The following is a 26,659-nucleotide window of genomic DNA, read 5'->3' on the forward strand; positions in this document are numbered from 1 at the left end:
TTTTGACTTCTTCAGTATACGCGCCATCTACTCATACGCTGCGTAGAAATCATGTGCATTTTTTTTGCGTTTTTAAAATATTTGTACCAGCAAGGGATAAAATAAGAGGAATTTCATGTGCCCCTATTATTTTTTTTTTAATTCTCTTTTGCTTACTGTTTCCCTCTCTCTCTTTTCCTATGCTTCTCATTCATTCATAAACTCTCTTTACTGTCGCTGCCATTCTCGAGTATTGTGTATATTGGGAACGATATCCAGAGACGAAAGGTATACCGAACATAATAACAGACGTAAGCAAGCAGCTGTGTAACGAGGCAAAATTGTTCTACAGTAAATGGGCCGAAGCGTATCCTTAAGCAACGAAGGTAATGGCAATTCAGTTGAACGTGATATTTACAGATAAATAGACGAAACGGAAGTTAATAAATTAATAGAACGCAAAACTTTATAACGTGAAAAGAATTTTTTTTTTTTATTTAATAGGAAAAATATTCCAAAAATAAATTTATACATATATATATATATACATACCCCCATGTATATATCTATATACATCAATTTAGATACATATGTATATGTATATATATATATATATATACAAATATATATACAACAAACAATATACACACATATATATGTATATATATATATATATATATGTTTGTATATTTGTTTATATAAATATATACTAAGTAAATAAATATAAAAGAAAGGGAAATAAAAATAAAAAAACAATTAATAAAAATAAGTTAATATATATTTTATTTAATGTCAACCAACGAAAGAAAAAAAAAAAGAAACTACGCACTTCTCATTATTTCGCGGGCTTAAGTTTACCTGTAAAGTTTTTCATTAAGCCGGAAATTAAAATTTAAATGAAAAATTTCGCAATTAAGCCTATAAAGGAAATCATGGTATAAGCAAATACAACAACAAAAAGAGAAAGGAAAACGACACAAACAAAAAAAAAAAAAAAAGAAGAAAAATAACCAAAATAAACATTAAAATTTATGCGTAAATAAGCACAGCACAGAATATCCAAAATTTTGACTCCCTTCTCCTGCGTATGAAATGGTGTAAATTTGGTTTTTGTTTTCTATTTCATGTTTGTTGTTTTTTTTTTTTTTTTTTTTTTTTAAGCAATTATTTTTTTTTTTTTTTTTTTTTTTTTTATTTTCTTTGCTGTGAAAACAATTCGTAAACGTTGTTATTATTGCCAAAGAGCTTGCATTCGTCCAACTTGTTAAGTCATTTGTTAATACAAATTTTGTAAATATTTGTGTAAGTGTGCAACTAGGCTAGGATGGTTGCATGTGCGCCTATTATTACCAATTGATTGTGCCGTACATGATAATATAATGCGTGCATATATGTCTACGTATAACGCTCTTTTCATGTACTTATAACAATAGTTACAAATTTTACATACTCATGAATAGCATAACGACAAAAGATTCTTTACTCTTCCGTTGAACCTGTAAAACATGGGAGAGAAATTTTGCCCGAAAATTGCCAAAAATTAAAAAATACTTCCATACGCTTATATCCGCGGGAGAGTGTGCTTATGTATATGTGCGTAAATAACGAAAAGTGTGGAAAATGTTATAATAGCTACATGCACATATATATATATATATTTTGCTGCAGCCATACATTAATATAAGCGCCCAACTAACGTTCATTCTAAGAACGTATTTTCAACAACCGAGCAAACGGACCAAACCGACCAAACAAAAGTAATGTAACCCACCAGTACTACTAACACTACATATATATATATATTTATGTATATGCGTATATATACATGGACACTCGTTAACTATGTAAACGTGCTTGCGCGTATATATATGCGTTCGTGTGTGTATGTATTGCATTGATTGTAAGAAAGAGAAGGAGAAAAGAAAAAAAGAAAAAGAAGTGAGAGAAAGATATATAAATTGAAGTGAAAATATAAAAGCCGGCTTTTATGTTCCGCCTGAAGGTACTTTTGTTTTAAATTTACAAATGCCAAAGTGTATCATCGATACAGTTACTGCTGCAACTAATAATAATACAGATATTCAGTCAGGCAAAGTTGACCAAACAACTAGCCAGGCATCTAGACAGTTAGTCGACCGGTCGCTCAATCAATCAGCCAACATACGACGTTACGGCATAGCTACGTTTCGTTCTATTGTGTGCAGTTGCATTATTTGTGTGTTGTTTGTGTGTTTGTGTATGTTATCAGTGAATATATAGTAACATATCTATTTTCACACACTTGTACATACACGCAAACAAACACATACACACACGCATACATCACAATAAAATACACACACAAACACAATGTCCTTGTGCCCTTCAGGATTAATCGCTTATTCAGCAATCGTTTTGCTTTGTACTTCCGGTAAGTGAAATTATTCCATTACAAACTGAATATACATATATATATATATATATATATATATATATATATATATGTACATATGTGTGTGCTTTCTGCTGCAGTTCGTTAGTGCTCAACACATTCGCTCCGTCTCTCCCCTCGCCCCACGCTGCCAGCCATTCTTATTTCAATTGTCTGCAAGTTACGTTTCACTGAATCGCATCCAGATCACTGTGTGTACAGCATTTCAATGTTGTGCACAGAAGAAACACATAACCTAAGATAATCGAAGAAGTGAAATAAACGAAAAAGCAGAAAAAAAAAAACCCAAAATAGAAAAACGAAAAATAAAAAACATAAACGGAACAACAATATATATATAACTAAAATCAAAAACAATACATAATTCTTAAGTTGCCTTCGCATTGTTTACAAAACTTTATTTATTATTTGTCATATAGTTTTGTTTCCTTACAAACAATCCATCCTTACATTCTTACATATATACATAAGATGTATATTGAAGAGCTACAACCAACTAAGACAATGTCACATGAAGCGAACAACTAGTAAAAATCAATTTTCTGCAGAAATAAAAAAAAATTATCTATGCCTGATGGCGAACGTTTGGATACATTAGATTAGATTATATATAACAAAGGTTCAAAAACATTCTAAAGTTACACCAATTGACTTTTTAATGCAGTCGGATTTATTTTTTTATATTTTAGAAAAAAAAAAAAAATTGTTTTTTTTTTCTCTATAATCCCCTATATATATCACTTCAGCGGCTAAATGAAGAGGATTTAGTAAATTTCTCCCGTCTTTTTATTTATAATAAGCATCAGCGATGCAATAAAGTGTGCTTTTTGTGCGGTTTTGTTTGTAGAGCCGATTTAAGAGCCCGTTTCGATTTAGTTACATCTATTTGTCTGATGCCTCTTGTTAAAGTCCTATGGTCCATGACATTATAATGATCCTGTCACGATATATAAGCCAAAGCAGATTAAAAAAAAAAAAAAAAAAAACAAATGATTTACAAAAATCATCTAAAACCGTCCAAGTCTTTACAGCAAGAGTAAGCCTACAACCCTGCTCCTAATAAACAAGAACCTACCTACAACTGGTAAATACATACCTAATATTTAACTGGAATTCGTTACAAACATTATGCAACGCCACAGCCATCTAGAAAATTGATATACAAATACACTTTTGTTTCACATTTGTATTTGTAGTCAAGTATTTTTCAATTTTTATTTGTGCATATGCAGTGGCGAGTATTAGAAATTCACTTACAAACATAGATCGTTGCTTTTAGTTGTTGTTAATTGGCGTAAATCATAAGCGTAAGCATTTTAGTGGACCGTTTGAAGTCATACGGAATTGCAAGCACATAACAAAATTTAGATCAATATATCAATTTCATGGAATATAAATTACGAGAAACCACTAATACCCTACGCCATCTTACAATTTATAGAATGATTTTTAAAAATAAGTTTTTGTGTGAAGAGTGGTCGAAAAAGTGGTTCAAGCCAAATTATCCTGTATATTCTTCGCCCTAGGGCCAAAGCACATTCGAGAATCAAATTTCATGAAATTATTAGAAAAGTTGTGGTCTCAAGAAAACCACGCGGACAGAACGATAGGTGGACACATGGACGAACAAGCTTTGATTGATTCAAAAAAAATTATTCTGAATCGATCGATTTAGCCAAAAGTAGATCTCTCTTAAGTCCTTCTAGGTGTTGCATATATTCGCACAAAATTAATATATCCTTGTGTCATAAGTGGGGCGCATTATAATACATATATGGAATTGTATTTTTAATCATCTGCAGGTAATTCAAAGAGACAGACAATTACGCTTTAAGGTTTCACTTGAGCACTTATCAAGAATGCATACTCATTTCGAAGAGTCTCCCATATGTACGGGCATTATAAATAGAATAGTAAATCAAGTATAAACAAGTGGAATCCGATTGAATGCAAGTGCTCGATTCTATTGCTCTTTGATTGGTTCTTGACTATTTATTGAATCTTTTGATGATTACGGAACGACTGGAACCGAATTTTCCATCGAAATTTTGAATGGCTCTACGAAATTTCCTCTCTTTTCGTTTCTTGTTCTTTTTTTAAATCTTAATTTTTGATAGGACTCTAATCGAGCATATATGCTCGCACTGTGAACTCTTCAGAGGTGTAATAACAGTAGATATGAAACTATTGACAGATCGTAAGAAGAATTTGTTTGATCTAAATATTTTAATCAGTATCGGCTTAATTTTATCTGCCATATGGGTATGAATTAAAATTATGCATGCCCGGCTCAAGAAGAGATGGGAAAACAGTTGGGCTAATAATTGGGTACAACGATCCCGTGATTCTGTTTATTCTCTAGTAAGCACAGGTTGAAAAAAGAAATTTTTTTTTTCTTCTCTTGATAAAAATCAAATTTTTTTTTTTTTAAAGCAAATTTATATCTCGCTCCAAGTGATGGCCAACAGCTTGGAGGTGAAGACTTTAGTAACACTGTAAAGTAGATGCACCCTTGAATAGCCAAAGATATTCAGTTTATTTAGACATGGCCTATCTCTATAGGAGTTGAGACAGAATACTACATACATTATACATAATTAGGGATTCTTGATTGATGATCGCAAATGAAAATAAAATATTGATGCGAGCTGCCCATTATACTAATAATAAAAAAAAAAAAAAAAAATCGATATTAGAAAAATTTAATAAAATTGATATTAATGGAAATGTTACAGAATTAATTCTTATCGGACATTAGAAGCGTTCATAATTAAAAAATCTCATCATTTTAAGCGACTTTTATATGTATATAATATTAACTAATATTTTATTAATATTAACTAAATAAAAAAGCAATTGATGCCTCAAAGTCCGTTCAAGACAAATGTCATTCTCTTATTCATTAAAATACATTTAAGTAAGTTAATAACAATTCCAAGTCCAATTCCCGTTATAAGAGTTCGCTTTCATTTATCTATTTGCATTTATTATTATTACATCAAAATTAAATGCTATTAGAATTTTAATTACTAACAGCCCTATTTAACGCTACCACGAATATGTATATTTTTGTGCGTATGCAAATAGTTGAGCTAAAAAAAAAAAAAAAAAACAAAATTCTTTCCAATATTTAATTAGAATATTAAATTAAACTAATTAAGGTCTATAAACAACTAAAACAATTATAGAGCTGCTGGAAATTACAATGTATTGAATAAATTTGAAAATCAAAATAAATAAAATAAAATAATTTCAAATAAAATAACGATTATCAATTAAAAAATTTATGTATTTGCTTTGGGAAAATCCTGGGTGTTGAGAAAGATATCCTCGAATTAATGCATAAAAGTTGTAAACAGTGGACGTTGACCGAACGGAATAATAATTTTTCAAATTTACTCTTTCAGATAATTCTTGGTAATATTCGTATTACATTTTCACTACGATATCTGATTAAGAACTTTTTATATACACTGATGTTACTTTACGGACTTTAGCCATTCACTTTGAGTTCCAAAATTACTCCAGTACGCCATAGGCCAGAGGTATTACCGCTTTACTTTGGGTTCCTGAATTACGCCAGTACGGCAGAGGTATTGTTTGTGCAAATGGATGAAGACGATTTGTATTTTTCCAAAACGTCTAGAACATATGCTTATCGAAGTCACTAAAACTTTGGTAACTTGGTCCTAACGGATGTATGTTTATCATAATTGAACGAGAATTTGTAATAAAAAAAAATTTTTTGCAGGCGAACCTTACGAACTATGAGATCTGGCCCTTTTCTAATGCAAATTTCAAAGTCGCGAGAGGATACGATTTGAAATTTTTATGATCTCGATTACCAACTAACTCAACCGTCATAGATTCAAATCTCAAATACGTTAGGGTTTTTAAGAAAGCCGCTGGCTTTAGATGCTAGTGCTTTAGTCTTAGAATTTGTTTCTCTGACTAAACTAATTACAATAATTATTTATAATAATAATAATAATAATAATAATAATAACAATAATAATAAACTTATTGATGACATTTAAAGGTTATGTACATGTTTTGTTCCGTAATGAACGAATGTCCACATTGCAGCGGTCAACGGATAAACGAAGCTCTCACCAATTAAAATTTCTAAAAAAGAAACTCGAAAAATCTAAAAAATGAATGCAAAAATATTAGTGATCAACTAAGCGATGCCCTTGAATTTATAAGGATTTTTTATACATTAAGGAAAACAGGCTATGTATGTGAAATTTCATCTCAAGGCGAACAGAATTTTCTCATTCATTTTCTAATAAAACTAAAATGAAGCTTATATGTGCTTAAAAAAGAAAAAGGGCCGAATAACTGGCCGTTATGGAGGTGGATGCAAGTCTATGTGACGTTAATAAGATTTTTCCACATTGTGTTTGTATAGTTGATGGGAAAGTTAAGCAAATGCTCAGCTGAGTGTTGAATCTTTTCTTTGAGGTTAAAATTAATTTATTAGGGATTAAGTAATAAACGCTTCATTTTAAAATAAGGCGCAGAGAAAAAAAAGGATGTAAAATTGGGCACTCTATGTATCTAATCGAAGAATGTACGCCTCTTGACTTCCACATCAACTCCTTCAATTTGATACCACTAGCATTTCGAAATCATTTCACGATACTGAACCTAAACTTGATTTTAATCAGGGAACCTGCCATGAGTCGATATTCAACAACTTGTATATTCAACCTATCCATATAACGACTTTTTAAAATATGGCTTGGATCAAAACACATCAGCATACAAAATTTCAAAAAAAATATCGCAAAAATGATGGCCTGTAGAGGTGAACAGGAGAAGAAAACAAAACGGACAGATAGACAGACAAGCTTAAGTCGATTTAAAAAGTGATACGGAATCGATCGCTATAATAAAATGTAATGCCATCTCAAAGCATTCCGAATGCTATACACATTTGCGTAAACTTGCGATAAACAATACAAATATATAGAAATATATTTATCCTGGAATCCATTGCATTACTTATTGTACAGTAAAGTTGAAAACTTGCGGACAAGTTTCTATTCTAATGTTAATAAATTGCAAAAAGTGTTTTCGCATATGAATAAGATAATCCATTTAAGTTCGTTTCTCCGTCAGCCATAAGGCGTTTCATCTTATTTAGATGATAATTTTTTATATTAAAGTTCATAGAGAAGCATTTAATGAAGCTATTTAAGAAGTAAAGCTAATACCAAATAACCAAACGTAGTCCTTAATGTTTTTTTTTTTTTTTTTTAATAACCAAGAAACTGTTTAGAAAGATGGAGAGTATTGATTATTTTTGCAGGATCACAGCTACAACTAGTTTTGTGAAAAGAATGGCAAACTGTTTAAATAAAAAATTTGCAAAAGTTTAAAAAATAGTCTCGATAAAGTTCAAGGTCATGTTCATAAAACATCTTTCCATTGCCATTGAACTTGAACGACGCGATTTATGGGTAAATAAACTCAACCAATTTAAATCGTCAAAGTATGAAAATTTTCTTCCTATATGGGTGTTGGCAAGATGAGCATGCGAATCGAATAGAGATTACTCTTAATATAAAATATTTGTTTTTTTTTTTTTTTGCGTGCTTTTACGTATGCGTACCTTTGTGCATTTCATTTGTTGTCATTCGAAGAAGATATAAAAGAAAAAAAATTTAAAAAAAAAAAAAACACATCTCTTTTGAGAGATTGTGCTGCTATTGTTAAAGAAATTGAAACATTATTACATTGTGGTATAGTGAAGATGACATTGGGTTAGTTATGTTGTAATAACATTTCACTTTTGTCTACATATGCAATTTATTTGAAACGCAAGATAACTCTTGAAATAAAGACGAAAGGCAAGAGGTATGCACTCAAAGAAATAGAAGAATAGAAGAAAGAACAGCTTTAAGAAAACTTTTAAGAACACAACTAAACATATAATTTAATTTGACAGTAGCATGCAAAATAATATATATATATATATATATATATATATATATAGAAAATTTTTAAAAATTATATATACACTTTTTAAAATTGAATAATTATATATGATTTTATTTAAAATTTATATAACTATTATTTACTTACATTTTGCATATCATATTCATACCACAGGAATATTTTTTGAATTAAGTGAAATTTTCCATTGAACAGTGCGGGTAAATAATGCATTTTCCCTGTAACCCGGCACTGCCGAAAAAACTCATAGGTACATTCATTCATTTTATTGATTACACGCATTGAAAAAATGCACAAGCTTTCGAATAACTGTTATTAGGGCGTACATTACTTTGCGCAAATTTGAGCAAACTTTTGCTAATAAAATCTAATATTTAAAAACTTTTATAATTGCTATTACAAAAATAACACGCAAACTGGGTCGAATAACTGTATAATAATTATTTCAATTTAAAATTATTACCATTATTATTATTACTATTATTATTATTATTATTATTATTATTATTATTGCTATGATTATTATTTATTATCCATGGTTTTTATTAACCCTTATCTTACTAATGCCGTCAGTTTTGTCTCAAAATTTACAAATTCTTATAATTATTCGATTCTCATATATTAAAACAGATATACTCGTATCTTGTTAGAAGAACTGTACACACGCTGCTGTACAACTTATTAGAAAATGCACGCATGCAGCCATTTTTAGTACTATAACTAATTTAGTAACTCATCTTCCCATTACATGCCCCCACCATGTTGTGTGAAGGCAAACAACACATCGAGAAGCTGGAAAAAGGCTTGAAAAGGTTCTTAGAAAATATTTTCCATATTAAACGCAAGTAGCGCAGCAAGCATTTATGCAATTATTGATAGCGTTTTTCTCTACTATAAAATAAATATGATCAACTGTCTCTTCTTCGATTTGTCAATACGTCTCTCAAACAATTGAGCTGTACATTTTTAGAGCAAAATATATCGTCAGTGTTTACAAGTGAAAAATTGATTTATGAACAATTTGATCGCGCAATGATTGCTAGTTCGGAGTTTTGCCATTGATTATGTCGTCAGCGTCGTCGAGAATGTCCATCTAGCGATAGCCTAGCCATATAGTTGTTGATACCGATTTACCCGATTTATTATATAGTTAATATGCATGATTGCATTTTTATTCAACCGCGCAGTAGGCGCAAATTCTTTCAATAACGTTTGTATTGTACTCGAAAGGCGACTTTGTACTTTCAAAGGCGACTACCATTCAGAAGCACGATACACATCAAGCAGATTATTGAATAATTCATTCTATTGGGCTAAACGCTTGACATTCATTTTTCCAAGACGCTTGCGCATTGAACATTAATAATGCATTGCAGATCATGGCGCTTAGCTTAAGAAGAAATGACGAAAATAATGTAATGTAAGTTATGCATTTTTCATCAGACATCCGCAAAGAGGAATAAGTGCAGATTATAAGCGGATTAGGAAGCCTGACTTGTTTTAATGGTATAGTAGTTTATTGCAACAATCATACAATTACGATATGGGCATTCATTACCAGTATGCAGCATTTATGCCGCAGACAGAAGCAGACTATTAGGACGTAAGACATTTCTTGTTCAAACATTTTCATTTCATTTCATTTTTCAGTTTGTAATTCATGCACCAGCTCGAGAAAATCGCTGTTTAGTTCAAATCTTTTTTCAATTGCGTTCTGCATATGCATATTTTTCGTTCAACCTGGAACAATGAACAGAAATATACCTTTCAGTTGCATACTGGAAAATGCAAAAAATATTATTTAGAATTATATGCATGTGTTCTAAATTGCATAAGAACTCTCATTTGAATACATAATTTATTCTAGTGAACAAGTTAACTTTCAATTGATATACAAGGGCTCGGAGAACAATTACGAAACGATATGTGGACACTAACTATTACTAAGTGCTACAAGGAAAAAAAGGATGAATTGTATGCACTGTATGAATATATATTTCGCCTGATATATATCAGGAATAATATTATTATGGAAAAGAAATTTATCTCTTAGAATTTAGAATATTTTGTCAAACTCAATATGATACGTAGACCTAATGCTTTTCAGTTGCTCTATAATGCTTTAGCTTTTCAAACACGGATCGTCTTGCTAGCCGCGTCTCCTTTAAATCACAAATCGGATTTAGGCAAGAATTTCAATTTAATCAAAGAGTTGCCAGCAAGCCAGTGTAACGCGGCAGCGGATACTTTCACGTACGATAGAGTTTAGCTTGGTGAGGAGTAATGCTTTAACTTGTTCAGTTAATTATTGTCTCTATCTTGTAGTAAGTAGAAAACTCTTCTTCGAAGTGATAGACTAAAAAAGTACTCAACCACAACGGTATTCAGTAAGAGAATTGTATTTTCTGTTGAGTTTTCTGACGTTGAACGTTGTTGCGCAAAGTACCGCAATAAATTGAGTTCTATTAGAACAAGTTAAGTGGCAAACCGTTTCATATTGAAAGTATCAATCAAAAGTGTATAAATAATTTTTAACGAAATGCCCGCTTCGCTTGCGTCACCCCTCGAAAACTCATAGAATGATTTACGAGTATTTACGAGATTTTTGTTTTTTAATTTACCGCTGCGAACACTGTATGTTCGAAATACCCGGACATTATCATTCTATGCAACAGAAGCAATAAGTGAGTCTTCAATTAAAGCCATTTTCAACTAATTTTTCCCTTGTGAAACATGCAGAGCAGTCGAAGCTATGATTTTATGCTAAATTTCGCCCTTTAACGTAGTCCTATGCTAGCAACCTATAAGCAGGACTATATATATATATATATATATATATTTATATACATTAAGATAATATATATAAACCTATATAATTAATTGAATATGTAAAGACTACAGAAGCAATTGCGCCATAACGTAAAATATACCGAATATCTCTCGTAATGAGCTTCTAAATATATATGTTTTGTCGATAGCATTTTCACCACATGATTGTATCTCTTAATAATACCCTGGAATATTAGGAATCGTGCAGCAAAAAATATTTTGTAAAATTACTTAAAATTATATTTAAGAGAACTTGGAACGAATACACGCACATTAATGGCCAAATGAAAGCACAAATATTTTCAATAATAATTTCTACTTATATTATGAAATACCAAATTTAATTAAATTATTCTCATAACGAATATATATATATATATATAAGCGTCCGTTAAGTGCGGAGTGCTCCTATATGCAAAAGTTTGCATTCGAAAATTACTTTAAAGGTCAAATAATAATCAATACGAGTAAATATTAGATATTACTTTTATCGAAAAAAATAAACCGACAAATTATTAATTTTACATATATACATACATATGCATATGTGAAATGCGTATTCATGCATGTTTACCGAAAAAGTTTTTAAATGTGTTTGTATGCAATTATATTCACTCACATTCATATCCATGCACGTACATTAACTTGTGTGGCAAAATATTTATTTGCGATTACATATACGGCAAATGCAAGTTTTAATAGCTGTAATGAATATCTGTGAAGTTTGCAATGTAACAGAACAAATTCTCCTTTATATGAAAATTATTACAAAGATTATGTAGAAATACTACGGTTAGGCATAGCCCACCACCATTAAATAAAACGCATATTTCTCACACGAATCTTTGAAATTAATTTTTCCCAAATCTTTTGAATACGAATTCATATGCAATCAAATTAATAACAAGTAAATTGATTATAGGGTAAGAGAATTCATCATTTAATAAACTAAATCACTTCGCTTCCTTATTGCAGTTATTCATGTAACGATATTCTTGGGCCCAACCATGTCAATGCACAAAATTTCATTGATATATCTTAAAAATTCGCGACCTGTGACTTGAACACAACAAAGCAAAGCGAACAAACTGACAAACGAACAAACATGTGAACAAACGGCTAGACATTATTATTGTTATCGAATTTTTTTAGATTAGATCAAAGTAACTCTTTAGATTTAGAAGCTTTAGACAGACAAGCTTAGATCTACATATAAAAACTAATTTTGGAGACATATACACCAAATGGTTAAAAAAAAAAAAAAACAAACTAAGGCAAAAGTTATATAAGCTTTTTATACGTTCGATACGTTCATGTCAAAGCTTATCTCGCTATCGCAACGACTACCTTGGATCACATTTCAGATTCCATTCCAGTCTTAGTTCGGGCCGATTCAAAGTGAAAAGCTCTTTGCTAATTGTAAACGCTTTCACATCACTTCTACTCAACACTTTATACGAGCTTATAAGAATTAGATTGTTGTTAGGAAGGACTTATTACTCTACGCGAATTTCGAATTTGCAAAAATCGAATCACTTTGACAGCAGCTGTAGTACGTAAGCCTGCTTTAAGCCACAAATTCAATTTACTCTAATGGTTGCCGGCAAGCCAGCGTGATACGTTAGTGGAGACCTGCAATTACGAGTCATTGGGTGACGACGTAAGTCTGACCGATTGAGCACACATCCGCTATCGTTCAATATTTACCTATACTATATACACTTGATGCCTGAGGATCATATGCATATTTATGTAATAACTGTAATGTAATCGAAAATTTAGCTTGGGTTTTAAGTCAAGCTATCTAAGCATATATTGTAGACGTTAAGCTATTTTTGATCACTTAACATCAACTCGTCGAACAAATAAGTTTACGTATATGTGTTAGTCTGTAATCACTAATGCGTATACAAAATTTAAATATCTTCCGCTTATCTATTTATCGCCCAAAAAAATATTCTGAATAAACGCGATTTTCTACATTTTCAAAATGCACATACACACATATGTGTTTTGAAGGATACGTTGATATGAATGAATGATTTATCTTATATGAGATTTTTGTCTAAGTATTTTAAAATTTTTTAACATTTTTATATATAAGCTTGTGAAGTGTTCGCCTTTAATGCCATTTACAGTTGCAAGTAGTCTGCATAAGCGTAGGAAGCATTAAGTAATATATTGATAGATGATAGATGATATGTTATGCTGATGCAAAGCTCTTTATATTACTGTTACCGAAAGACTTTCATAGTGGGCTCCCGATATGAAATACTGCGGAATACCGCATTTTTATTTGATAATTTGCAGCACATCATGCGTAATTAAAATGTAAACAATTTCTTTTTTCTTGCTCTCTATACAACTTTCAACATTTATTGAACGCACAACCCTTTTTTTTTTTAGTTATAAGGCGCGGTTTCTGAATTTTTGATTTGGGAAAATATGATGGAATTCTTGTGGGGTCACTCTATGATTTCTCCTTTATGTCATCTATGTCTAAAGAAAAATTAAATTTCATTGTCCGTTTTATAGGTTTGTAGGGATGTATGCAACAGCGAAAAGGGCTTTAAATAGACGTAGCTTTTCTTATACCGATCGATTCAGAAAGTGGTTCTCAATCTATGTTTGTCCGTCTGTCCGCCTATCTGTTGGCTTGTCTATCCGTCCTCCTTTCTTGTGTTCAATCTACAGGTCGCAATTTTGATAGAATTCGGCCCAAGGATGACCACTTCCAATATAAGACCTATTTTTGAAAAGTCATTACATGAATGACTATATTAAGCGAAGTGGTGTACCCCGGTCCGCTATAGTATGTCTACTTGTTATTAATTTAATTTTACTAATTCATATTCAAAATATTAGCGAAAATCATTTCTAAAGATCCCTGTGAAAAGTATGTGTTTCTCCAGAGAAACTTCTAAGAATTGATTTTATTAATTTGCAAAGCATTTTCCATAACTTTTCTCATATTTATCTTAGTGAAGGATGTGAACAATAAATTTTTAACGTTAGGTCCGGTTTTTTCTAAAGTCGATTTTGCCATTCGTCAATTTTTGTTTATGACATTGTGATCAAAGACAATTTTTAAGCAAACTCAGTTACTACTCTTTCAAAGCTGTTTTAATAGATAAAACTAAATCTCTCACTCTTACCTAATCGATCATGAACAAACTGGCCATGTACAGACGTAAACTGGAAAGTGAATACAACTTGCCGCTGATCAATAATTGTTGGTACAAAAAAAAAAAAAAAAAAAATCAGTTCATTATATTAGACACAACGTATATCATTTTTTTTTTCTTGGTTTATTAGCAACAGAAGATAGCGTAGCGGAAGTCTTGTGTAGGACAAAATCTTGAACAAAATATGGGCAAGGCCCCTTACTTGCCTATACACATTCACTCAATCTTCTGGTAAAATTTTTTTGCAAAAATGCTGCTATAACGATTGGGAAAAGTTGACAAAGTTTGGTCCAAAGGTTTTCTTTTTTTTTTTTTTTAATTCTTTATGTATTTCTGATGTATTCACTATTAATATTAATTTAGAACGTTGCTAAGAGCGATGTGTGGATTTTGAAGGTCACTTCACGTTATAACTTTCTGAGATATAGTAATATATTGTAATATATTGTGTCCGTTGCCCCATTAAAAAATTACATCGTTTCGTAAGAGTTGTGTACTCATATCATAAATGCTCAGATCATCTCACAGTATTGAGATTTACAATATTCACAATGGAATACCCTACCTAGACTGTTGACTTGCATTATTATCGATTACGGTATGAATTTATTTGCTTCATTTATATTTCAACTAAAGTGCAACAAATATTCATACAACGCTCTTTAAATCTCTTTAAATTTTCATAATTTAATTATGTAGATGAGTATCCATAGCAAAGTGATTACACTCAAATCTAAATATATTCTATAGAGTCGAAAGTTTATGTACGCACGTGGCTAGCGTGATACATTATTTCGAAAATACGATTTCGATACATGATACCGCAATACGACAATAAAGGATGGGGAGTATATTCATTTTGTCAAAATGTTCGCAGCACCCAAGAAGAAGTTCCGGAGCCACGATAACGTATACATATATATATATATATATATATATATATATCTTGAAGCAACATCAAACTCTAAACTGAATTAAGCATGTCCGTCTATCTGTCTGTCTCTGTCATATAGGTGGTAAGCATTCTGCTCGTTGCAATGATGAAGCAATCGCTTTTAAACTTGACAACTTTTGTTTTGGAAGTTCTTGCGCGCAGATTGGTACACCCACAGCGGTTTTTTGTCGATATGTGACTTACTTGAAGACTAGGTATAACTGAATTAAAGTTTAAGAGCATTAGCATCTAAGGCAATCGGCTGGAACTTGAGATTTGAACCCACGGCCGTTGAATCGATAGTCGAGATTGTTTGACTACTTGGCCCCTCAGACGGATACTTTTTCATTTACATGTGTGTTTGTTGTAAAAAGTTTACAATTGAAGATTTCCTTTCGATACAACGTTGCACGTATTGCATTAATTTTTGAAATTATTTGAAAGTATCTTATAACAGAGGCATTCATTGTTTTGATTTATGTTATATCTAAGCTTGAATTATGTTCTTCTATATGATACACATTATGTTTTAGTGTGAATAAAACAAGAAAAAAAGTATTGTATAAAACAATTTCGACCCAGCACAGTACAAATTAACCGTGTTAAGCGATGGGCACCTATATACACTTTGTTATTAGTATTTGTATGAAAACATTTCACCTTACATTACTATATGTTAGGCAAGATAGGCAACAGAGCAAAGGGGAAATGTTTGCGCGTGTTTGTGCATGTGTTCAAGATCTTGATGTAGGGAGCAAAAAAAGTTGTTAATGTTCTGTTTGCTTCTTTTTTTTTTTTTTTTTTTTTGCTAAATTAATCTGACTTTGATGAGTTGGAGTTTTTTCTATTAAAGAAATTATTGAAGTGTTAATCGTGATTCCTTCAAATTAGCTAATAGACAGACAGACACACACTACCATAACTAAATCAAGTTCGATCCGCAATTACGAGTATATATATAATTTGTATTCATATTGTCTCCGTGTGCTGATTAGTACGCTTTAAAAACATGTGACAAATCTAATGTGGACACTGCAGCGAATAGGAAAAAGAAAAAAAAAAAAAGTAGAGGGAGGGATTGTCCAAAACCGTTCAATGGATAGATAAGCGGTTTACACATTTGTTGAATTTTCTGTAGTTGTGTTCTTTCGAAGGATATTTTTTGCTTTTTTCTTTTTTTTTTTTTTTTTGCTTATGGCTTGTTTGCAACTCTTTGTCTGCCTGCTTGGCTGGTCGCTTGTCTTTAGAGTCACTTAGTCGCCAAGTTAAGGGGTACATATGTACATATATGTATATATATATATTTGTACATATATATATACACATACAAGATTGCCTTAGTGGATGGTTATGAGCAAGGAAAATAAAAATAAAAAACAAGAAAAGCACACACAAGTGCTTACATATACAATAAATGATTCCAAAACAACGAATAAATGAATCCGTTTTACTTTCGCAGATTTCTTTTCATTTTCTCTCGACAAGTTTTTGAGAAACAAAACAACAAAAACAAAACATCGAAAACATGAAATAAAAAAAAAACAAAAAAAAAAAACAAAAAAAAAAAAACAAATGATTAACTTTTCAAAAGTTGCCAGCGCTGTCTTAGTTGCTATTGCTGCTGCTATGGTTTTGTCATGAAACCTCTTTTTTCCCTGAAAATGTCTGCTTATACGACTTCCGCTTCCCTTTTGAACTTGTTATTCTCATATGCATACTTACAAATACATGTACAGATGCAAATATATATATACACACATATATATATATATATATATATATAGACGGAATTTATTTGTTTGCAATGGTTATAATGGTAGAAGATAATGTCACATAAATTTTGGTTTATTTTCAACTTATTTTCTACATTTTCCATAGCAGCAGTGCCAATGAATAAATGCGTTTTTGTTGTTGTTTTCATTTTGTTTTTATTTTTTTTTCCTTTGTGTTTGTGCTTTTTTTCTCTCGTCTATGGTGGGGTGACTTTTGTGGGTAAAGTTATATGGCGCCAGGCGTTTTGGCGTCACGCAGAAAATCCCATGCGTCAACAACCGATTTTCCAATTGATTCCAAGTGAAAATAAGAATGAGTTTTTTTTTTTTTTTAATTTTGGTTATTTGTCTTCTTTTTTTTTTTTTTTTTTCTCTCTTCTTGTTATACAATTATGTAATTAATTAGTTGCGTAATAAAACATAGTCAAGCATATATGTTCACGCGTAAACATAACGCGCACACAGACATTTTTGTAAAAATAGCAATCAATATCTATATTAGGTGGGCAATAGACAATCTCTGTATTTAAATGCACACATCTATAGAGCATAGAGATATATGTATGCTATAGTGTGGAAAGGCCCAAGGAATTGATTCACATATTGATTTGATTGATATCGAGATATTGATTGCGTAAACTAATAGTCCAGCAATCAGTCAGTCATTTAATGAGAGTATTTTCAGATTTTATACGCAAATCGATAGATAGTTTTACACTGGTTTGACGATTCCGCTTTTAACAATTGATTTCTCCATTTTGGTTAAGCATAACAAGAGTTAGTCGCTCTCTCTCTCTCTCTCTCTCTCTCTCTCTCGATAGCAATATATAATAGATATCATTCGATTTAAAAACATAAAAGAATTTTTAATAGAATTTAATTTTTTATAATCATACGAACTGAATTAATTTATGCAATCCAAATACATATATATATATATATTTATACAGTATATATATATATATATATATATATTTATACAGTATATATATATATATATATATCTTTGTTATATAGAAGAGATTTCATTTATTTATATAAGTAATATAAAAGGAAAACAAAACTATGTTTGCTTTACAAATACATACGTAATATCTATTACAGTTTCATGAAACGCTTCGCCTTCATTATTTTATGATTTCGTTCTTCTAATAATTTAAGAACATCACAACTTTTGCTTCCTTTTACTACTTAACTCATTTAGAGCAAGTACGAGCAGCGAGAGCAATAATGGCAGACTTACATAAATGACTATAACTAACATCAAAGTCGATAGTCGTCCTAACACCTCATAATATTAAGTGAACGACCAGACAAAGGAACGCCTTGAAAATGAAATTTTTGTGAAACTACTTTCGAAACACTTTTGCACACAACACTATTCTATCCGTATTCGTCTTTTTGTGAATGCAATATATTAGGTTGGCGAAAGAATTCCTTTGTATTGTAAGCAAAATATTTGCATTTTTGGGCATTGTTAGGCAATTCCTTGAATCGCAAAATGTTATTATCATCCAAATTGGCGATTCTCGTTAAGACGGCCCCGAAGAAATATCGTAAACCATCTTGGGCAGGCTCGAATATTTATTTCGAACTTCGAACATCGCAACGTGTCACAGATGTTTTTACAAAAGCAAATAATGCGTTCCTTACTTTCTGGCACTCATACTCATATGCAGTTCGTTAAATGCACTTTATTCGCTCTCCACTCCGCGATTAACTGAGGATAGCTTTCCTCTTAAATTCAACGAGAGATGCACTAAATAATAAGACCCAACACATATGTGTTTGCTTGTAGCAAAATGCGATAGGCAACGTATTAAAATCAAAGTTCCTAAAGGCCAATAATGTCTCGATGATAATATCGCTGAGGCATTGACGGGAACTTCAGCTTGCACTGAATACGTGAAACTTTAGATAGGAACGTTAACGATATTCTGCCAGAACTTTGTTACCCAATTTGAAAGCGACCTAACGTTCAATTGATCTCGTATTTCGGATCAATCTGGTACTCGTAGCTAATGTTTTTATAATATGTAAAAATAAGGATTTATTTGAAGGCTTCGAATTTTGAAAATTTAACGCACGTATCGAAGAAAGCTGATATCCAATTATGGAGAGACTTGGCGCTTAGCTTCGTTCAACTCAAAGTATTGCGCAATTTCGCTTTATGTATTACGAGTTCTTCTAGTCATTGTCATCGAAAAAGATGTAATATTACGCAATAAATTAAGAAACAAATATCGAAGAACTACACAAAATCTATACTGAATGCACACATGTAAGCGATGTATGCGTTTATTTTTCTTTTACCAAAGTAATAATAGAAACATCAATTTATTCCCAATTATGCTGAAACTTGAGATTTTTGCTTCGAAAGAGAACTTTAATCACAAATAAAATTTGAGTGCACATGTAACTAAATATTGATGCTGCGTATCACTGAGTTGCTGTGTAGCTATTTATTATGCATTTGAATTAATTCTCACTGCTTGATTGTTTGTTTTTCTTATTCCTTTTTTCTTTCTTTTTTTTTTTTGCTTATATGTTATTTAAAATTTGTTAGCGAATAGCAAAGAGTGTCATCTTTTGGTCGGCCAGTGTACCCCTTGATACCATTAGAGAAGAAATGAACTGACTGACACTGACAATTCAGTTTATTTTAACGTGAGTCAGTAGATGCAATGTATGGCCAGCATCAGGAGCATTCAGATGTTCGGATTCTTTCTTTCTTTAATCGATTCATCAGTCTTGCCGTCATCGTTTTCGAAAATCATGTTACCGCCATTCATTATTTCCATAGGATGCACAATTTGGCAATGTCATCTCAGCTAACTAAATGCCACCAAATTGGGAAAATTTGCCTTGAAACAACAACAAAATTGAGTTTTGCTCTCTCGATTGCGATGTATCATCATTGGCTTAGCAGTTATAAAAAGCTTGTACTTTTCCCCTTTAAAGAGCACTTCGGCATAAGATGCCGTCTGAATTTGTTCGATATCTATGCTTGATCCACTTCATATGTAATTGCGCATCTTTAAGAAACTGAAAACTGTTCGTTGCCACTCATCGTCTGCTCTAGACCTTCTGCTCTGTCCTTCGTTTTAACTTGTCTATCAATGGGTGTGTAAGCCGAATAAATATTTCTTAAAGGCAAGCAGAATTGAGTCAAGAGAGAGTTGAATTGCATTAGTCGAACGGAGAAGACCAGAACGAGATAATTTAGTAGATATCAGTGAATAAAACCTACACTATGCTAAAAATCAAAGGATATTAAGTGATAATGTAAAATTCGTAAAAGACGCTTTTACATTACAATACGTATGCGATACTTCCGTATTTCACCAGTAAACGCTCAATTTCAGTGTACATTTTCTATACCAATGTTTCGGAATTGAAACTTCGCTTGCAAAGTTATTCAAATGAATGAAGTTTGAAGACCTTAGTCGCCTAACTTCAATTTGTTTAAAAAAATTCGGCGCATCGCTTGCCTATACACGCGCATTGTCTGCGCATATTCTGTTGATGCGCTTTACTTCACTATTCCCTCTTTATTTCGTTGTGTCTTCCTTTTTTTTCGCTCTTGACGGATTACAGAAAGCGAAAAATTTATTGCAGATATAACGCGAAGCTTATAGACAATAGATAGAGCGTACAATGGTAAGCAGATAAGAAATTTTCGATACGACAAATATACAAATCCGTACCAAAGGTGACCATCCTGCAACGAATATCTCCTCTAATTGTCGTAAAATTCGCCGCGTGCTAGTATTGGCGAGATTAGTAATAATGATACAAGAGTCAGGAAAAATGTTGTGATATTGATCTGATAATGATTCATTACTTTGCTGTCAATCGTTTTAAAGAAGCTTTAGTTCCATGTGTGATGGAAGGCGGATCATAATGATAATAAACAACCGTTTCGGTTTATATAGAAATTTTTAAAGAAATGGACGATAATGAAGGAATAAAGGTAACCGCGAGGCAACAAATCGAACAGATCATATCTATCTATCCTTTGGAAAGGTACATGATCACTTATGGCGTAAAGGAGCAGTGAAGAATCCTGTAAATTTTTTTATTAGCAGAATAGATGCTCTGAACTTTTTAGGCTCGTTGAAATAAAATTTATTCTCTAAAGGATTTTATTCTTTTTTTTTTTTTTTAAATTTCCGTTTTTTTTTTTTTTTTGAAAAGACCATCGGTGTCAAATGAATATCTGCTACGAAGTTACAAACTCATGTCGTATCTGCTGACTTTTAATTTCTCGAATCGATTAAACAATGTCTTTGCATAGCGTTTATGTTCATTTAAGGAACATTTTCAAACGCAATTACATTAGTGCAGCTTCTTATGGACATAAGAGGTTGAGAGCGATTTAAAAGGTGTCAGTGCTTTCTTTGTGCCCAAAAAAATAAAAAATAAAAAGTGTAAGTAAAATGAAGTTCTTGATCTTAATTATGAATTCGGCTATTGGATTGTGCATACTCTTGTGCATACTCTTATTCTTCTTCATCATTTCGCAGCACGTAAATTGTAACACGTGCGGTAGATGCGGCAAAAGCGACACGTCCTAACAAAAAATCTTCAAGGAAAGAGATTAAGCGTGAATATGGCAGAGCATTTTTGTGTTCCGAGAATTACAGACTAATGGAACAAAATGATGAAAAAAAAATGTATTATAATAAAAAAAAGCGACAAGAGTGTAACGCATTTTAAATGCGTTTTCCGAAACGAACCGTAAAACGAACTTTAGAAATTTCGTTTTCTTCATTAGAACTTTTTGCATTACTTTTGAAAGAAAATTCTCTACTGCGGCACGCCAGCGATTTTCAATAGGTTCAATTAAAAACTACAACTATGTTATCAAGAAATTATTGCCCTTACTATTTTAGTTGTAAATTGAATCATTTCATCATCACTCCAACACATGCGGAGCCCCAAAAACTCATAACACTTTTTAAATCTCCAGCATACTGGACTAATTACAGCTAGACAAGTAGGTTAAATGAATTTTTTTTTGGCAACTAATTGTCCGCATATTCCCCTAAATTGAAGATGCCCTACGAGAATAGTTCGGGTATTGCCGTTTTTTTAATATATTTCAATAAGGAATTGTTTATGTACTTGAATACAAGCTTAACAATTTCGCTATATGTTAATATTATTTCACTACCTATCCTTCTATCCAAGAAAATAGTAAAAATCTCTTGTCTTTTTGAACCCATTCAGGATGAATGAGACAACGTGCGTGTGCAATAATATTGAATAGCAATTATTAGTAGGTATGAATGAAAGATGGTAAAGCAGCCGTCAAGATAAGACTGATTTAAAATAAAGAGCCAAAGTCATCAGGCACCAAAGTATTATATATATAAGGCAAAACAAATTTTCCGCATTTGGTTAATGGCCTTGAAGAAAATTGAACGCATATGCTCTCACATGTTTCACATGTGTGGAATGCCGCTGAGATATCTTTGGACCAAATATTAGTCTGTAACAACAAGGTGTTCAGATTCCATTAGAGGAAAAAATTCCATTCCATAAGCTAATCTATAAGACATAGATTAGAGAAACACTATTGAGTAAAACTAAAATTATTCAAGAGATACCAGTTTTCGATATTTCATAATATGACAAACACTCGCTGGCGGATATATAACTGCAGAGTGCAAAATTACACGATGATCTGAAAGTTTCGTAAGTCAATCCAAGTTGTGTAATTACAACAGCTATACCAGCATTCATCCATCCATTCATTCATCAGGTGATAGGACTTTTGCACAAACTAAACTAAGCCTCATACGATATTTAAAAAGATTCATCTGTAATTTTATATATTGTAGCGTAAAGATTAGATTCCGTTCGAATGTTTAGAGCTCCATGATCAAAAATGATGCATAAGATTCGCATGAAACGTAAAACGAATCGAGATGAAATTATATATAGGAAACGTAGAAAATTAATTCAAGTGCTTTTAATAGAATAGAATAACATCCATTTGCTCATATATGAGGAGAAGACTTTTGCTGACACTTAATTGTATGTCTTTTACGTATAATATGCATGAATAGAGAAATGTCGTCTATCACTTAATAGTATGCAATGTTCAAGATGATGTAATATGTTAATTAGATGTAAACTCATTTATAAACTAATACATAATTCTTATATAATCTGTTGGCTCTAATTAAAATCAAGTATTAGTCGTGCATGCAATATGTTTGCCTTCTTCATTTATATTCCAAATAATAAGTGACAACTTTCTTTGCTTTGCTCTTCAGATTTTCACCAATTTCAGTCAAGAAGATTAAAAGAATTAAAACAATTAAATAAATTATTCATAGGTTAAAGCGAATCTTGTGCACCTTTTTCAAAAGCATGTAAAAAATCCGCTCAGTTTTTTTTTTTTTGATTTAGATGCAGGCGTGCCAGTTGTTTAATTGCGAAGATTTCCGTATCGAAGCTTTAAATGGCTTCGAGAAGTCTTTAATAAAAATTTGAAATCGATATCGGTCCGGGGCTTGTAACTCTTTATTCGTTTTTCAAGTTCTCTTTAAACGTATTTCGAAATTTCATTTTCAAAATTGATTTATAAATCTAACTACATATATACGCATTTGGCGCTTTAAGAGAAGCCGCATAAGCGGTTATAGTAAAGTCGATTGATGATGTTGAAAAATATGTATATATGTATATATATATGTCTTACATGTTATAGACAAAATGGCAAAATTATTATGATTTCATAGTTCACTATTAATATATTATATATATATATATATATATATATATATATATGTATGGATGAACATAGAAGCTTTTATCTTTCGAGCCTAAATATGTTATCTTATGTAAAGTGTTCAAGTTATTTGTCACGTAGAGCAGTTCGCAGTACTCAGTAATCTGTGAAATGATGATGCACAGTAGAAGAACAGCGATTATATAATTGAAAAATCATAAATTGTATGTAATTTTAAGATAATTTGCATAGCGATCTATTTAAGATATTGATGAATTGTTGACACAAATTTATTTATTGTTTATTAAGCATCTGTTAAATACCGAACATATCATGCGTTCATATTTATGACTTTAATATTAGATTAATTTTTATACTCGAGTCTTTTAAACTAACATATAAGTGTACTTACGGTATCCAAATGAAACGAAAGATTTTTCGTTAATACGTTTGCTTTGTTAAAATGCGTTCTGGAGACCTCGACGAGCCATATATAAAAAAAAAAATGTTAATTATGTGAGCTTGATAAGGCCGACACTTGAATCACCGCATAAGTAAGACATATAGGAGTTTAAGATAGGAACCGTTACCCTCCTTGCCATCTTTTGAAAAGAGATCACTGATTGAGATCAGCGTTAGCTTCATTAGAGAAAGATAAGTTTATCCCCTAAGTGTTTTATTCTTAGTTAAGTTAATAGATAATAAAACTGACTTGCCTGCCCCATTTAGGGGGGAGGTTACTTAACAGCACTATTCCTTATCGTTCTTCCAGAAATTTGACTTGCATAAAACTTGGTCAGTGTAGATGCAATTAAATGATTCGTTAATTGCTAAAGATTCGTCATATGCTTCATAAAATGAACTAAATATATTAACTATTATCGGTTGACACGCTTTTGAACGCTTTCATCCGTTTACTGATTCACTCCTAACCCGAATCTGTACTGGCTGCGAGTGTGCCTCTTTGCTACATGTGTAAATGCCTTTTATCGCTTTTTCTTTCTTGTTTAATTTTTTATTCCATTGCTTATTCAGATTATAAAATTCTTTTGGATATTTAACTGACTTATCGTCTACTCCTTATACCTTACACCACTTATGGGACAAGAATATATTAAGTTTGTGTGGATGCAAAAAACATTCAAAAGAAGGAGTTGACTCAGATCCACATTTTATTGTACCGCATAAGAGGATACAGTAAGTGATTCTGAATCGATCTATTTATCTTCGCCTGTCTATTTTATTTTTCTATGTTCAACTTTCAGGTCATAATTTTAGAAATGTTTTAGTAAAATTTTGTACATTGAAGTGTTTTGGCTCAAAGACAAACACTATTGAGAATGATTCGGATTAGACGACATTTTCGGGTCTTATGTTAAAAAGCGGTGGGGTTGTGTAGGGTATTTAATGGTGGGCGGTGGTCCCCTGTAGCATTTCTACTTGTTTTCAATTATAACCTTCTCGATTATAAGAGATCTAAAGGCAGCAGGCAGGCGAATCCGTGTGAGTACCTGATCATAATGTCTTAGAATCACAAATTCCATTCGCTTTAAGGTGAATACGCACCACGTGAATCAACTGCAAGAAAAAGTTTTGCCTTAATAGCGGCTGTGGCAAACAAAATACAAACTGCATACAGGATATATATATATATATGTATAGGTTCAATAAACGCATGTTTTTCATTTCTCATTCGCTAGCTAACTATTACACTATGCACGCATATTTATTTCGAAATTCTCGAAACACCATAAATTGATGGAACTAGGAACATAAATTTATAATTACATCATAGCGAGAAACTTAAAAAACTGGAGCGCTTTGCTTCACCAGTAAAAAAAAGCAAAGTAATTTTATTATACATCAAAAATTGAGAAATGTCCCAAAGCAGCTGAAGCTTCTCGCATATATTGAGTTCGCTGCGAATTTCCAAACCCCCAATGGACGCGCTATTGCTTTAGCTGTATATGTGAAACATTTCAACTTCTCAAGTAACACAATCAACTGTCTATATCGGCTGGCGCGTTCGAATTTTACTTAGCCATACTCTATATATATATATATATATAAAAGCGATTTTTATTAAAAACTAAATATCTTGAAATGATTCTTTTTCTTAAATTTGTCTTTCAGGAATTAGGGCTAGTTGGGAGGAATGGTGGACATACGATGGTATATCCGGTGAGTAAATGTACAAAGTATTTCTATCTTTAAGAATTAATTATGCAAAACAACGGATGACAACTTTCATCGCTTACCAATAGATAGATAGATGGAGGTGGAGGTAGGCCTTATCTACCATAACGCGTCCACTATTCATTTCTTGTAACAATTTAGCAACACCAACTTAGTAATTAAGCGGGAAAAATAAAGTTTTCCGCAAATGTGTTTTTTTTTTTGGCATAGAACTGGATCTATTCGAAAGTCATTTGAACTGTGTTATCGAGACAGGCAAACGAAAAGGTCCCATTTCTATTCACTGCCTTATAGTTGTTTGTTGCAGTGTCCCAATGCAATTATATCTTCATTTACTATGATTATACTCTACGCCAATTGCGGTACAAGGATGTATTATGGTTATACGGATGAACGCAGTACCCAGAGGCACGTGATATAGATTCATTTTATTCTTTTAGACCATTACAATATAATTACCTATCAATTGATAATCATTTTCAAGTTTATCTGTCCATCTATCTATGTGTCCAAGTATCCATCTGTCCATATTGCTTCCTGCCATTGAACCTAAAGACCGTGATTTTTCAAATATTGTGATAAAATTTGTTTGCATTGGCGTATCTTGGTCCAAGGACGAATAGTGTTCAA

The 26,659-nt window shown here is 31.7% G+C and overlaps 1 protein-coding gene across 2 annotated transcripts in view; it reads left to right on the forward strand.

Annotated features, from left to right (window-relative positions):
• The first annotated feature begins 900 nt into the window (after positions 1-900).
• LOC119644547 (carbonic anhydrase-related protein 10) overlaps positions 901-26,659 on the forward strand; it is a 39,811-nt gene continuing 14,052 nt past the window's right edge. The window contains exons 1-3 of one of the 2 annotated variants that reach the window (XM_038044118.1): positions 901-914; positions 1,287-2,389; positions 25,967-26,014. In XM_038044118.1, coding sequence (XP_037900046.1) covers positions 2,329-2,389; positions 25,967-26,014 — 109 coding nt within the window. In that variant the 5' untranslated portion in view covers positions 901-914; positions 1,287-2,328. Of the gene's footprint in view, positions 915-1,178; positions 2,390-25,966; positions 26,015-26,659 lie in introns of those variants that run through there. The other variant, XM_038044116.1, reaches the window with a different exon arrangement.

The sequence above is a fragment of the Glossina fuscipes genome, unplaced genomic scaffold (genome assembly GCF_014805625.2).
Source record: "Glossina fuscipes isolate IAEA_lab_2018 unplaced genomic scaffold, Yale_Gfus_2 0, whole genome shotgun sequence".
NCBI classification, from domain to species: Eukaryota; Metazoa; Arthropoda; class Insecta; order Diptera; family Glossinidae; genus Glossina; species Glossina fuscipes.